At 48.9% G+C, this 16,051-nt stretch overlaps 1 protein-coding gene across 5 annotated transcripts in view; it reads right to left on the bottom strand.

The window, feature by feature from the left end:
- Positions 1-10,035, bottom strand: part of LOC146893369 (E3 ubiquitin-protein ligase RNF213-like) — a 109,932-nt gene extending 99,897 nt beyond the window's left edge. For 4 of the 5 annotated variants that reach the window (XM_087909679.1, XM_087909681.1, XM_087909680.1 and 1 more), the window contains exons 1-5: positions 9,894-10,032; positions 3,551-3,699; positions 1,986-2,158; positions 1,344-1,499; positions 530-741 (exon numbers count right to left, since the gene is read on the bottom strand). In XM_087909679.1, the coding sequence (XP_087765805.1) occupies positions 530-741; positions 1,344-1,499; positions 1,986-2,158; positions 3,551-3,699; positions 9,894-9,990 (787 nt within the window). In that variant the 5' untranslated portion in view covers positions 9,991-10,032. Of the gene's footprint in view, positions 1-529; positions 742-1,343; positions 1,500-1,985; positions 2,159-3,550; positions 3,700-9,893 lie in introns of all 5 variants that reach the window. The other variant, XM_087909683.1, reaches the window with a different exon arrangement.
- Between the last annotated feature and the right edge of the window lie 6,016 nt (positions 10,036-16,051).

Raw genomic sequence — 16,051 nt, 5'->3', positions numbered from 1 at the left:
TCTCCCAGGTCTGGAGCTGCTTCAACAGCTACACCACACACAAAGGAAAGGAACCTTGCAGGATTCTGCCTCTGACAGAGGGACAAGAGGTGATTCTGAGCCCCTGTAAGGACATGGGCTGTGAGCCCAGGAAGACAAGGCCAGCAAGCAGCAGAACACAGGAGGACCAGGGTGCCCTTCCAAATGCTCCAGCCAAATGAAAGGGATATAAAGTTAGATAAGCAGCGTACCGGAATGAAGACAGATGGTGAACATGGAAAAGACTCTAAATGTCACTGACAAAGCCAGACCCTGCCCCTCCTGTCCCACCCTCAGTCTCCCTCCATCCCAGCCAGACCTCGATACAGCTCCTTCCATCCAGCTCCTTGATGGGAGACTTTCCCAGGTCTCTTCACACAGTAAAGGGTAAAGTCAACCCCACTCCCAAAGGCAGCTTTACTCAGCATCAAGGCAAAGGCAGATAGTGCCAACCAGAGGACCCAAAGACCCAGGAGCTGAGCTGACCCACTCAGGCCCCTCAATGGCTTACCTCCAGAGCCCAAGCGGGCAGAATCCACCAACAGACTGCGGTTCACATGCTCGCCTTTCTTCTGTGGGGGCTCATAGATAAATTCGTAGTCTACGGCATCCTTGTTATTGCCATCACGGTGAATGACATACTTATAAGGGATGGGTTTATTCAGGCTCTGCCTGGGAATGACCATGCTGCCCTCGACGAGAGACCCGAGCTCACGAAGGTCTCTGTGGAGGAACATAATATGTCATTTACCAGAGGACACATGTCGTGAAGCCCAGCCCCAGGCTACAGTGCTTTTACCACAGGACATGATTTCCTGCCAGAACCCAGAGAAGGGACCCACACTAAGGTGTGAGGGGAGAATGCATGCTGGAGAATGTGTCTGAAACACTCATTTCAGGCTGAGAGTGATAGCTCACGCCTTTAATTCTAGCTTTAATTCATGAGGCAGAGGCCGGCTGATCTGTGAGTTTGAGATCAGCCTGGTCTACAGAGAGAGTACCAGAACAGCCAAATCACACAGTGAGACCCTATCTCAAAAAACAAAAACAAACAAACCACAAAAACCCTCTCATTTTCCACTAATCATGGTAGTACATGCCTACAAGGCTGATGAGGCAGGAGGATTACTGTGAGTTTCAAGCCAGTCAGGACAACAAAGTAAAACCTTTATTTCAAACTAACAAACCAAAACAGGAAAAGAAAAAGAAAAAGAAAGAAAAGCAAAGGAAGAAAAGGAAGAAGAAAGTGTGCCCAACTGCTTTGGTCACATGACTATTGACGAGGACAGTACCAGTCTTCCCCCCCCCCACCCCCGCATACTCACTTGGTGTAGTTCATCTCGCAAGCATCAGACCAGAGTTCCTTCCCGAGCCCCGCTCCCCCTCTGACACACACTCTGTGCTTGTCAGGGTTGAATGAGAAGTCACGGGAGACAATGGCGTGGAAGTACACAGTGACTCCATTCTCTGGGCTAAGTGTTCTGGGAAGAGGGAGAAGGAAACACCAGCTGTGGGGTGTGTGCACACATGCAGGAATAAGCACACATGCACAAGAGCACATACACTCACACACACCAGGCTTATTTCTCTGATGTATGACGACACCCTTAAGTACCAGGCATTCAGACTCAGACACAGCGCCCCCCAGGAGGCTGCTGCTTCTCCCCAGCTAATAAGGAGGACATCCAGTTCCAACATGCTAGTGATCGTGGGGGTGGGGTGGGTTAGGAGTCTGGACAGTGATGGCTTCATCCAGGAGAGCTCCTTAGGGTCACATTGACTGTGAGGTACCCGGGGACCAACAGGAAAGAGGTTTGGGACTGGTGTCCCAGGTGGGCCCACCCAGGGCTGCCCTCCCAAAGATGAACGTGCCAAAGGCACTGAGAAGAGATGCAGGCTGGGCATGACAGGAGCTGCATGGCTCTGGCAGAGCTGTAACACAGGCGCTGCAGGAGACCACGTCCCACCTCACTGCAGCCTCTGGTGCGGCAGCCTTCTGGTTTCTCTGCTCCTTTTGGTTTTTCAAAGCAGCTGCGTCATTTCTATTCTCTTCTGACTTCTTCTGGTCTTCTGCTGGGGTATTCCCAATCTCACCAGTTTTCCTTCCAGTCTCAACCAATTTGTCATTGGGTTCACATTCCTGGAACAATTAAAGCCCAGTGCTTAAGACAAGACATGTCTCATAGCAGCAGGGGCCACACACAAAAAGTCCCATAAGCCATTCACCAGTCGACCCCACTAGCAACCATGAGCGTACTTTCCACCCGGTCCATGCATTGCAGGCATTTGTGATAGCATTAGTGCTTAAAAAGAAAAAAGGATTTGTTTTTCATTGTGCATATGCATCTCTGTCTGTGTGTGGGATGTGTGCAAGTGACTGCAGAGGCCAGAAGAGGGCGACAGATCCCCTGGAGCAGGAGTTCCATGTGGTTGTGAGCTAGCAGATATAGGTGATGGTTCCTCAGGAAGAAAATTTTAATTTATTGTGACTATATATGTGTACTAACTACAAGTATGCCTTAAACCCATGGAGGCCAGTAGAAGTATCCAATTCTGTAACAAGAGTTACAGACAATAGTGAGCCACCATGTGAGTGCTGGGATTTGAACCTGGGTCCTCTGGAAGAACATGTACTTAACGGCTGAGCTATCTCTCCAGTCACAGATTTATTTGTTTTGTTTTGTTTTTTGAGGCAAGGTCTCACTTTGCAGCTCTTGCTCTCCTGGAACTTGCTCTGCCTATCATGCTGGCCTTGAACTGAGAGATTTGCCTGTCTCTGCCACTCCAGTGCTGGAATAAAAGGTGTGCAGCCACACACAGCATAAAATTGAATTTTTTAAAACAAATTTTCCAAGTTTGTGACAATGATTCCTTCAGCTACTTTCTTTCCTCCAATTCTGAAGTACAAACTGTCTCTTTGGTTTGGTTTGATGCTGATACAAAGTCTTACTCTGTTACTATGTGGCTGGGGCTGATCTGGAACTCAGCATCCCGTCTCTTTCCAAACTCTGGAATGACAGGATGACAGGCATCACCACACCCAGCTACTTGTTATGGGCACCTGGTTAGGAGGAGGTTGAGACAGAGTCTCACAGTGGGCCAGGCTGACAAGACTGGCCTTGAACGCTTCATCTCCCTGCCTCTGCCTTCTGAGAGTTGAGTTCACAGGTAAGCGCCACCGCCACACCCAGACCACGGTTTTCCCAGGCTGCACTTCCTGTGTGCTGTCATACTGAGGCTTTCTAGTTATTTTAAGACTTATTCTGATGACAGATAGACAGCCTTTGGTTTGGACTTCTTCCTTTCCCTGCGAGGAGATCACACATCTATTCCTCTGAGTGTATTCACACCCTAGAGTCTAGGGTCTCCTCTGTTCTCTGATAAGATCGGAACTCACTGGTTCTTTTGTTTAGTGACTGAGAGGTGACCAACCCCAGGAACCAAGGAAATCACATCAGGAAACAGCTTGAGGCAGAACACAGGGTACGAGAAGCATGTAGGCAGGCAAAGCAGGTGTGGCTGTCTCGCTCACCATTTGGATGGTCCAGGAGGCATCAGACTCCTCTGGGTTCTCCAGCTCCTTGCTGGAGCCTGGGGACTCCTCCTCTTTCCGCTCTTCCCCCTGCTCAGTCTTCCCCTCTGAAGCTGATGCCACCACGAAGACTTCATTGTTCGCTGAATCTGCTGGGGCAAGTGAAGGTATGATCACACTAGGGAAGAGCAGCAAGTTCCAGGGAGGGCAAACAGGACCCCTAACCCCCACCGATACCCTCTGAGAGCGACCTTCTCTGAGGTCTTGTATGCTCTATCTGCTTCCAGATTTACAGGGTTGGATCAGAGATTGCAGAACCAGGGGGGCAAATAGGATGGAAAAACAAAGCAAAATTGTGTGGCCTGAATGCCCACCTGCTCCCAATGTCTATGTTAAGTTGGTAGAGTAGTCTCCAGCCCCAGGCCTGGGAGTTGTATTGGTCTGGACTCCAAATCCCAGCATGCCAGGTTCTGACTCCTCCCTGGGGTCAGGACCACTCCCACAGGGTATTTAAATGGCCTCCTAGAGGAGAAACACGTGGTTTCCAGGTCTGCATGGGCTCCCTGCTGTCCTGTCTTTCTGCCATGCACTCTGCCACCCGAGAGCATCGTTCTTAATAAAACAATGGGCATTTTGATTTGGTTTGATTCTACCTAATTGGATTTCTTGCAGCAGCAGAGCTGCCCTTTTCTTAACAGTCTACACCAGTGGATTCCCCAATGCATGCAGGATGCCACAGCATGACTTGCTCCCCTGCCCCACCAAAACACCCACTCTTTATTTAGTTGGTCACTGTAGTCCAAGCACCCTTCTGAGCAATATCTTGGGGTTCCCTGCCTTGCATATCTTGCTGGATGACACTCAGAAGCTTCAGCACAACTAGCCAGACCACCCACAAAATGCCCAAGGAACCAGACAGGAGTCCAGCCTCCATTTGACCTACGGGTAAATAAGGATCCCTTTGATTAGTGATTTATCTCCGGTAGCATTCCTGTCTGGCTGCAAGCTGCAGGAAAACTGAAAACAGTCCCCGCAGTCAAGGACAGAGGTGTGGAGAACAAGGAGGGCACCAGCACCAATGTCTAATCCTGAGGACTCCCACTGGCTCCTCAGAGAAGCCCCAGTCACACCCACACACTCACACAGATTAGGCAGCTTCAAAGCCCCCAAATTCTGTGACAACTGCTCAGACCCTTGTCTTTCTCTCCTCAAATGAGTCCTGTCTCCCTGTGTCACCCAGACACTTGCTAGTTTTGTTTTATTCCCTGCTGTGGCAGAGGTCAAGGACATGGCTGCACCTGAATATAATCCAGACATGACCTCTGAGGGGTGGTCGGGCTGCCCCCTGAATGGAATCCCCAGCCAGAATTCTGAGGGGTCCTCAGGCCAGCAATGCCCAGTCACGTGTCTCAGTGCTGGTGACATCAGACACACACCTATCCAGAGCTGTGTCCCACACACTCACTTCAAACGTCAAACCTGAGTCTGAATTTTACTTACAACGTCTGCTTCCAAACTTGGCTGTCTCTGAGCTCGGGCTCTGCCTCACACGCCACATGCTGCCTGGAACCTTCTTAGCCCGGCTTCCTGTGGCTCCACTTCCTCCCTGAGCCCCTACCAATCCCCTTCTCCCCACACTGTCTGCTCACTGCCGTCCACATGCAGACCTGGAAGGCAGGGACACACTGCCCAGGTTCCCACGGGAGCACCCAGTGCCTGGACACAGGAGAAACTCAGGTTCTGTTGAGTAAGGATGCTACCTAACAGGCTGATGCAAAAATCATCTAAATGGCCAGGAGACAGAATGCTCCTTTAATCCCTAGCAGAGGCAGGAGGGTCTCCCGCTGTTGTAGTCCAGTCGGGAAAAAAATCCTATAATGAGCATACACATATGAACATGAACATATAACAGGTCTTTCTTTGGACCCACAGTTCCCAAATAATGACACAGAGACTTCTTACTATGTGTGAAACCTTGGCCTTAGCTTAGACTTGTTCCCAACTCACTCTTAAAACTTAAATGAACCCATTTATATTCATCTATGTTCTGTCATCTGGCCCATTACCTCTTCTCAGTACCATACATCTAATGCCCTCCATGCCTGTCTGGCTGGTGAATCTCCCATGCTTCCAACTCTTTCCCAGAGTTCCTATCTCCACCGGGAGTCATGCCTATCCTCTCCTGCCTAGCTATTGGTCCTTCAATTCTTGAGTAAACCAATCAGAAGTTGCCTTAGGCAATTGAGGTAAAACCGAGACACATCTTCACACAGTGTACAAAAAGATTATCCCAACATCTCCCCCTTTTAGTCCAATAAAAGATTCTTTCTCTAACATGTGCATGCATACATATACACATGCATACACACATGCTTAGACATATACATGAACTCAAACACATTTACAAAGACATAAACACATACATTTATGTGTGCATACATACACATGCACAGATAGATACATGCACACATACATTTACAAGGACACATCATACATATACATGTGTACACATACAGACATGTACTTATGCACATATACATTTACAAAGTCACACACATGCTCACACATACAAGTAAAAGAGAAACGCTGAAGAGACCGCAGTCTACACAGAGCAGCTCCTCCTTATTCACAGCTGCTGACTCATAATAAATGGAATTGTGAGCTTTCTCCATCCACAGCTCCAGATGAAGGTGTCCCCGCTAGCCTGACCAGCCACACCTGGCATCTCTAACCTAAGAGACGAGAAGGACCAATAGGCAAGCACATGGGAGGGCCCTGGCCTATTTCTGAGAAGCCAGCAGATCCAGCTGTAAACCCACCTGCCCCATTCAGCCGTCAGCCTGAGAGCAAAGCTGTGGATGAGAAAAGAGCAGGAAACCCCACACCTGAACCCCAAACCTCTGCCGAGCTAGGGGTAGGGCAGAGGCTGTGGACGCCAGTGAAGAGGAAAGCAGCCAACCTTCCTAAGTAAAACTCAGGCAGCTCAAAGCCAAAGGAACACAAGGAACCTTCAACTCAAAGATGCTAGTCTTCCCTTATCCAGGGAAAGGACCAGAGCCTTGCTCAGCAATTCCTACCACCTAGCACCCATCTAGCTATAAATTCTGCACTGGAGAAGGCATGGAGAGTGAACCAGGAAATGAGCTTTGCATCCAGCATCTGTCTCCAGGGACCGGAGAAGCAGCGGAGGCAAGGCAGGCACTCCACTTGGGAACCAACGGCAGGTGGACAGAAGTACCCAGGCCCAGGACTGAGAGGCCCAGTGCTGTGCTTTATGCTGCCTACTTGTGAGCCTGCCAGTTCAGAACTCAGAGTGACAGGGCTCAGGTCAGAGCACGGGAGGGCACTTGGTGGTATTAGGTGTCCTTCTAGGAGGAAGGCCATTTGGCACCACCTGTGTTTCTGTGTGACAACTGGAAGGCCAGGAGCTGGGTTCAGAAATAGCCCACAGACACAGGGGAGGTGGTGGGTAAGGGGAGAGAAACTTTGGAAGATGGGAAAGTCCTGCAGGTGGTCACTAAGGATGTCAGCCTGGGAATGTGGGTGTTCACGTTATGGGACAAACTGTCAAGTCATGAAGCTGAAACTGTTTGGTCACAATTGCTCCCCAGAGCCTAGTTCACCTGTCAACCTGTGTGTCAGGCCTGGGAACCCTGGAGGCAGAGCTAAGAAAACAAATACTAACTGCCTGGCCCCTCCCCCACTGGTCAGTCTTCTGCCCTCCCAGTCCCTCATGGGGAATCTATCTGCAGGGTGTCCCCAGGCTGAGCTCCTTCAGTCCATGCCTGGAAAGTCTGGCAGGTTTGTCAGTATCCACCACGCATGCTCTCCTTGGAGAGGGACTCACCCCACCTATGCTACCTACGGGTGGAGACCCTGACCCATCCAGGGACCCAGAGACAGGACAGCTTTTTCCCTAATGAACAAGAGACCCACTGTTGTCATTTCACACACATCCAAGTTCACACAGGTGCATAGGCAAAGGCACACACACTCACACATACAAACATGCACACACACTCACCAGTTAGGGCGTGCAGTCCTTACCTTTCTCCATTACAAACCACAAGCTGCTCATGAAAATGCACAAAATAAAACCTTTACCACTCAGCAGTTCACTCCCACCCTCAGGGAGCCATCCAGCATTCCAATATCCAAGCACAACTCCTACTTGGGTCCTGGGAACTCGGGAGAGGGGAGGTGTGGGGACCTTACATTCTGAAGAAATCTCACAAGACATCCACACTCCTGCAGCCCATAGACAGCCACAGACACACAGCACTTGAAGCCCTTACCCTCACAAAGACATTTCTGCACCATTAGGGACTCCACAGGAAACCCATCTTTACCCATAGCCCCTCCCCTCTACGCCCAGGCATCTGGAGGCTTCTGGACAGAAAGCACTGGTGTCTCAGCCCTATGGTGGTATATAATTTGTGTTTTAGTAAATAAAGCTTGCCTGAAGATCAGAGGGCAAAGCAGCCACACTAGTCAGCCATACAAGTTAGGCAGTGGTGGCACACATCTTTAATCCCAGTATTTGGGAAACAGAAGCAGATGAATCTCTGAGTTCAAGGCCACCCTGGGCGACAGTAGATTGATCCAGAAACTGATCCAAGTGGTGGTGGCTCCCACCTTTAATCCCAGTACTAGAGAGTCACGGGCCTTAAATCCAGCACTAAAGAGGTGGAGACAGGAGTGAAATGGCTGGGCAGAGAGAGGAATATAAAGGAAAAGAGACAGCAATGCACTGGAGTGTGGAGTCAGAGGTTGGCGGAGAGTATTGGAGGATTGCCCCTTCATTAGTCTGAGCCTTTTTAGAAGTAAGATCTTTCTAGTGACTTGGCTGCTTTGCTTTTCTGATCTTCATCTTGAACCCCAATAACTGTCTCTGTTTTTTTTTTATTCATGCATCCCAGCCTTCTGATCTAGTCAGCTGAGGGTCCCTTACTGCCATGTCTGTCCAGGCTGCCCCAGCCTTGGAAGCCTGAGCTAGCAAGGAGGAAGGGAGCTGTCTCCACACTGAGTTTCTGTTTCCTTATTTCTGACCATGCTGTGCTGAGGATGAACCCAGCCTTAGGGCACCCTCACTAGCACTTTGCCCTAAACTGTTCACACTTTGGTTTCAGTTTCCAATTGTAAATAGTCACAGTCCTGTGTGAGGGCGTAAGGTCAGTGACCAAGCCAGGTTCAGCTGCCCTTTCTACCTGGGCAGACAAAGTTTCCTGCCCTTTCTCTGCCACACTCCCCACCTGCCAGGGAAGCCTGGCAAGGAGTTAAGCATGAGAAGACCTGATGGCATGTTGCAGAAATGCCACACACCCTTGCTCTCAGACACGTCTTGCCTCCCATTCTCCTGGCAAAAGCATTGGTTGCTTGCATACTCTGTCAGTATGTTCACCCAAAATAAAAGAAGAAAAAACAGGGTAACCACCAGATCGCAGAAAATAAATGTGAACTGTTCCACACCTTCATGATAATATTTAGCTATATAACCAGCCATCTGCAAACCTGTGAGAAGAGACTCCTCCAAGGAGCCACAGCAGCACCCCGAGGTTTCCTGTACACTGAAGCCAGCAAGACCTGAACCGCAGGCCCAAGCTGCACAGGGTTCAGATTCTGACTATGTAACTGGGTAAGTTCCCTCTTACCCGTGTGGACACATTGAATGAATCTTTTCTGTTTTCTACTTTCTTTGTAAATTTTTTAAAAAATATATCTTTATCTTATTTTTATTCTATGAATGTTTTGCCTGCATGTATATCTGTTTGTCACAGGTGTGCCTGGTCCCTGCGGAGGTCAGTGGAGGCCATCAGATCTCCTGGAACAGGAGTCACCAGGGGCTGTAAGACACTTTGTGGGTTCTGGGAACCCAGCCTGGGTCCTCTGCAAAAGCAGCAGTGCCCTCAACTGCTGAGCCATCTCTCCAGCCCCTCTGCTTTCCGCTTGCAGTTTGGTTCCTTTCATTGGCTTATTGAGGATGGGTGGTGGCAGGACCTGGCTTGGGCACAGGTTGTGACTCACAAGTCTGGTGACAGTGATACTTCACAGTCACCCCTGAACTTTGAACACCCACCCTCCACCTCCCCGTCATGCTGGACAAGGCTTCCATCCTCGGGGTCCCAGTCTCAACAGTGGCTGCTCTTTCCTGGCAAAGGCTCTCACCAAGAACTGAAACCAAAACCAACTTTTCTTTTAAAGTGGTAGGCACCTGTAGCCGGAACCAGAGCAGCCTGCTCTGAGGAAAACACAAGTTCTCAGGAAAGCTCGGCCACTAGTGCCTACCAGAGAAGGAAGGGACCCTACTCCATCCTGGAGTCCCACTGTGCGCTCCCCACCTCACCTTGTACAGGAGCTGCAGGAGACAGTTTCTGTGCACACTGGCTGCAGAACCTGGGTGACTCCTCCCGGGATACATGCCCGCAGTGAGGACACTCCATGCTGCTACCCGCAGCCCTGCAGGACAGAGAGAAGTGGGGCTGGAGCAGCACAGTATAAAGCTCAGCCCTGTCACGTGACTTCCACCCACTTCAGTTTCATTTTCTAGAAAAATGAAGGCTTCCAGTAATTAAAACCCAGTACAAGTGATCTATCCCAAGTGCAACTTTTCCCTTAAGCAGGAATTTCACCCCTGCTGCCCCTTCCCCGCTCCACTGTCCACCACTAAAGCTCAATTAGCCCAATTAAAAAATGGGGTACTGAACTGAACAGAGAATTCACAATAGATGAACTTCAAATGGCTAAAAGACACTTAAGGTCATGCTCAACCTCCTTAGCGATCAGGGAAATGCAAATCAAGACAGCTTTGAGATACCATCTTACACCTATCAGAATAGCTAAACTCAAAAACACCAATGATAGCCTATGCTGGAGAGGATGTGGAGTGAGGGGAACACTCATCCATTGTTGGTGGGAATGCAAATTGTGCAGCCACTGTGGAAATCAGTGTGGCCGTTTCTCAGGAAACTGGGAGTCAACCTCCCTCAAGACCCAGAAATTCCACTCTTGGGGATATACCCAAGAGATGCCCTATCATACTACAAAAGCATTTGTTCAACTATGTTCATAGCAGCACTATTTGTAATAGCCAGAACATGGAAACAACTTAGGTGCCCCTCAATAGAAGAATGGTTAAAGAAGGTGTGGAACATATACACATTAGAGTATTACTCAGCGGTAAAAAACAATGACATCTTGAATTTTGCATGCAAATGGATGGAAATAGAAAACGCTTTACTGAGTGAGGTACCCAGATCCAAAAAGAGGAATATGGTATGTACTCACTCGTAAGTGGACTCTAGCCATAGTTAAAGGTCTTTGAGCCTATAATTCATGACCCTAGAGAATCTAAATAAGAAGGTGAACCTGAAGAAAATCATATAGTTATCCTCCTGGATATTGGAAGTAGACAAGATTGCCAGGCAAGCTTGGGTGCACAGGGGGTGAGGGGTGGAAGTAAGGGGAGATGGTTAGAGAGAAAGGAGAGGAGGAGGATTGGGGATGGCTTGGGGGAATGGGATGGGGGAGAGGGAGGAAGGATGGATATGGGAGCAGGGAAGTTTATATCTCAACTAAGGGAGCCATTTTAGGGTTTGCAAGAGACTTGATTCAAGGAAGCTCAAAGGAGGCTGTGAAGAGAAAGGGGACTGGAGGAAAGTGCTCTCTGCAGAGCCCCAGCCACCTGAGAATGTCTGCCCTGCTGCTGGGTCTTTCATGTGCCCCCCACCCCTTCCCCCCACAGGCAACTGAAGGTGAGGGTGGAGGCCTTGCTGGAGACCAGTTTGGAGAGCAGGAGGCCAGCCAGTTCAGATGCTCTCTTAGCAAAGGGCGCCAAACCAGGGCAAATTAAGTCACAGGTAGTCTGGGCCAAGGATAGGGTGGGAACCCTGACTCCAGGCCACTCCAGGGAGGGATGAGGACCAGCCTCTCTGCTCTTGGCCTTGACCTGGGAACCTGTGGCTCAAGGGAAGAAATCCAAGCACACCAATCACGGTCACCCTTCAGGGATGTCTGCCATTGTCCACCCTGAAGGGGCAGGCGCCAACCCAGTGGACTCCAACTCCACTGTTCCCTCCTGCCCTTGCTTCAGGCTCCTCCCTCCTCCCAGCCCCTGTCCTGGCAGCAGCCTTTGCCTTGATCACAGTTAGATGGTGAGCTCTTTGGGCCTGAGTTGTGGAGGTGAACTTTGTGGAAGTTCCCTGGCCCCAGCAGTCTCCTCCCGCCATGTACCACTAGACCCATCGCTCTCAGACATCTTCAGTGATCGCACCACTTAGGCCCTTACTTCCCCTGAAGACCTGTACCCCTATGTGAGACGCCCCCCTTGTCCAGCAAGCAGAAGCAACCACGAAATCGAGATTCCTTCCCAAATCACGCCTTTATTTGGAGCACTCGGTTGAGGAAAATTGGGGAAAAGGAAAAGGAGAGAAAGAAAAGACAGAGAGAGGGAGAGCAGGTGAGGGAGAGAAAGCGAAAGAGGAAGTGAGAGAGAGAGAGAGAGAGAGAGAAGCCCTAGCGGCAGCTGCTTTTCTTGGGTGGAGAGGCTCGGATGCTGATTGGTTAATACCATTTGCTGGAGCCTGGGAATTTCGAGATAGGCCAGGGAAACAAGGCCCTGTAATGCAAAAATACAAGCCCTAGGCGCTCTGGCCCGTGCAGCAATAACAAAGGATCTGTTTACCTCCAAGCTGTAGGAGGCCAGCACCATTTAACAATGGCGACCTTCTGACGGCTCCTTACAGCTCCCCCTATTTTGTTTTAAAGAGCAATAAAGGCAAAACCTATTTCCCAATCTGGTCCCCACCTCATGATGTGTGGACCAATGAAAGGAAAGAAAAGCAAGACACACCCTTCCCGTGCAATGGGACAACTACTTCCCTGGGAGTGCAAGGGCTGTGTCTGCACACCCTCCGCCTATGCATACCTTCCTCTGTGCAATGGGACTATCTGGTCCCTTGAGGGTACAAAGGCTATGCATGGCTAATTGCCTATGAGCTCTTTAAGGCTGAGAGCCAAACTTGGGGTGAGGATACACATTCCAAGGCTGCCAAGGCCTGTGCCACAAAGAACTTGTCCCTTCTCATTTGGGCTTGCAGATGGCACACCAACCATAGACATATCGCACATCCACCTAGACAGCATGCCAAAAATATCCCTATTCCTACCCATTTCCAAGGAAGGAAAGGCAGAATAGAGTCAGTCAGAAAATTGCTCAAAGGTAAGAGGCTGCACAGGGTGCTGCTCAAGGTGATAATGTGAAACAGCTGCTCTTGACACCGCCCAGGGGGTCATTTCTGCTGTCTCCGCACGAATCTTCATCCTTTGTAGCATTTTTTACTTCTTTGGTCAGTCTTGCTGGCACCCAGATGCATGTCAGCATTCCTAGAAAAAACATAAACAAAACTCTTCTCCCAAATTAACATTAAAGAGTACTAAAAATCTCAGTGTAAAAATTTAGCACAGTCAGTACTGGAAGTAGGCTGGTTTTGAATTTAGCGACCTGCAGGTCTCTGCTTCAAGGAGTAAATCTTGTTTGTCTGTGCCATTGTAGCAGGCCTTAGAATTGGACTGAATGGCCAACCTTAAAACATCTTTTTTATTGGCCTATATCATTGGAGCAGGTCTAAATAAAATAATTATTACCCTTATGAGAAAATACAGACCTAAAATCCTGTATAATTAGGGAACCTTTGAATCTATTATAATCTCTAATTTAAAACTGTCGAGATTTAAGTTTTAAAATAAACTGTTTTAAATCTGGCATAGTTGAGCTTATAGCTCCAAAAATATAATTTTGAGAAAACCGTTTTCCTGTTCCTAGCCTGGAGCTCTCTACAGGAGAAACATTAGATTTAAAACCAGATAGTTGTGAGCTGCCATGTGGTCGTTGAGAATCGAACTCACGACCTCCGGAACAGCAGTCTGTTCTCTTAACCTCTGAGCCATCTCTCCAGCTCCCCTATTTATATGGAAAATCTCTAGGACTAGCAGCCAGCATTGTTCGCCCCGCCCGTTGTCCCAGGCTATTGGTCCGCCTTTGTTGTCTAGGATACAGGCAACCATGTTGACACGGCTCTCCAGCTATGGCGCGCTTTGGTCTTATGGACCTTGTTGTACGCCGTAGACACTTTCCCGGTCTGTGTAGCAGGGAAGAGTTAGTTCCCTTGGAAACAAAACTCGCCCTGGCTGTTGCTGTTTTTCCAGCAATATTTTGAATTAAAAATTAAGTGTAAAGACTGCAAGAGAAATCCTTTCTCTGGGGGAAGCTGTTACTGCTATTCCCCCTTTTTTGCTTTAGAAGAATCATAGTCTTAGAATGCTAAGCAGTTGTTAAAAACTTAAGTCGCACCATGTAGATGTAATATGGTACTGCCTGCTTGCTGCGTCTAAACCTTGATTGTGCTTTTATTATAATAATTACGGCCAGTCCTGCCTGAAGTTAGCTTACCGGAGCCACCCCAGCCCCCAGAGCCCCTCACAGTTTCAGGTACACCAGAAGTCCCCTGGCCTGGCAGCCCGTGGCACTGCCCTTATTTTCGGCACCGCTGTGGCACCCGCCAGGCCAGGCACCGACTGGGCTGGCACAATGTGCTTTTCACAGTCCAAACTGGTGCACGGAGTGAAGCGGAACTCAGAGAAGCAGGCTTGCTGCTCTGTCACTTAATCTTTTAGGGAATTTGGGCATCGAGAATTCTGTCTGGCTACTTCCTGCTGAATATGGAAGTTGTATCAATGTTTCTTTCTGATTGTGAATTTCTGGCTTGCCCTCTGATGCGCGGCGTGCTGTGGCGAATTTTACATGGCCCGTGGCAATGAGCTGAGCCCCTTGCCTCAGCGCCGCCGCCCATTCCGCAGCCTCCGCCTCCGTCAGGGCAAGTTTGCTCCAAAAAGCCGCAGCCCCGCGGAAAGGCTGGGCGCCATCCATATTGTACACATAGCCTCTGACGTCATCCCAAATCACGCCTTTATTTGGAGCACTCGGTTGAGGAAAATTGGGGAAAAAGAAAAAGAGAGAAAAGACAGAGAGAGGGAGAGCAGGTGAGGGAGAGAAAACGAAAGAGGAAGTGAGAGAGAGAAGCCCAAGCGGCAGCTGCTTTTCTAGGGTGGAGAGGCTCGGATGCTGATTGGTTAATACCATTTGCTGGAGCCCGGGAATTTCGAGATAGGCCAGGGAACCAAGGCCCTGTAATGCAAAAATACAAGCCCCAGGAGCTCTGGCCCATGGGGCAACAACAAAGGATCTGTTTACCTCCAAGCTGTAGGAGGCCAGCACCATTTAACAATGGCGACATTCTGACGGCTTCTTACACCCCTAGATGCTTTGTTTGGGCTACACACTAAATAGAGGGGTGCTCAAAACTGGGCATAGTATCACATGTTGGTAACCCCAGTCCTTGAGAGGTGGAAACAGAGGAATTAATAGTTCAAGGCCAGCCAGGACTGCAAAGGACTCTACCTTATAACTAAGAGGACAAGAATATTTTAAAAATTGTAAGCTTATAGACTAGTCTCATATTTCTGAGTGTTTTGGGACTGATAACTGCTTTGACCCTCTGCCCTGCATTCTCCCAGGCAGGGCAAAGGCAATTTAAATGAACCCAGGACTATATAAACATTTTAAACTAACACTCAGTAATCAGAAGGTGTAAATCCCTGATCCCCCTTGGCTCAAGTCTCTAGACATCAAGAAGTCTGGAATGTCTGAAATCCTCTATATGGCTCAGGTCAATAGCTGAAGAAGGCACTGTCAAGACTCTGTAGAGCCATGATGATGTAAATCCCAATATGTGCTCTTGGCCCTGTATAACCTTTGACTATAAGGAGCTTGTAGCCCTTCCTCGTGACTACAGAGTCAAATAATTCTCAGTACTCCTAACTAGTCAGAAGCCTTTCTGTCCCTGTAGTGTTTTTGAATAAAGATGTTTCCGGTTTTAAAGACTTTGGTGGTCTGTCCCCATCATTTATGTAACCCCAGGACCCAATACAAGCAAAGATTAACACAAGAGCAACTACGTGTGTTTATGTTTGCAGGAATCCCACAAATGAAGAGTGGAGAAGATTGGGCACCATAGGACATATGACTGACTGGGGCTACAGGAAATAGCAGAAGCTTGAGGCTGGAGCCACAGGATGCTGAGAGCTTGGGGGCTAGACAAGGTGGTGGTTTGTGCAAGTTTTCATGGCTAACCAATGTTGTCTACCCCAGCCCTCTGTCCTTTCTTAACAGATATAAATTTCTTCTAAGAAAGTTTGGCTTCTTTCCTGGTGAAAGTGTTGGTGGGGGACTGGGAGAGCCAAGCAAACACCATGACAGGCTCCTAATAGTCCTGTCAGAAACTAGGTATCAGTTTCTGTTTGCTGGAACTGAATCAGCAGTTCCTACTTCTGCTAGCTAAAAATAGTTTTCCCAGCCCTACAGCTGGAAAGTCCCTAACCAATGAAGGCACCTACCTATCCTTTAACAATCCATGAACACTTTATTTAAGCCCATCAATCAACACA

The sequence above is a fragment of the Myodes glareolus genome, chromosome 9 (genome assembly GCF_982192425.1).
Source record: "Myodes glareolus chromosome 9, mMyoGla1.1, whole genome shotgun sequence".
NCBI classification, from domain to species: Eukaryota; Metazoa; Chordata; class Mammalia; order Rodentia; family Cricetidae; genus Myodes; species Myodes glareolus.
This window is presented reverse-complemented; position numbering and strand designations above follow the sequence as displayed.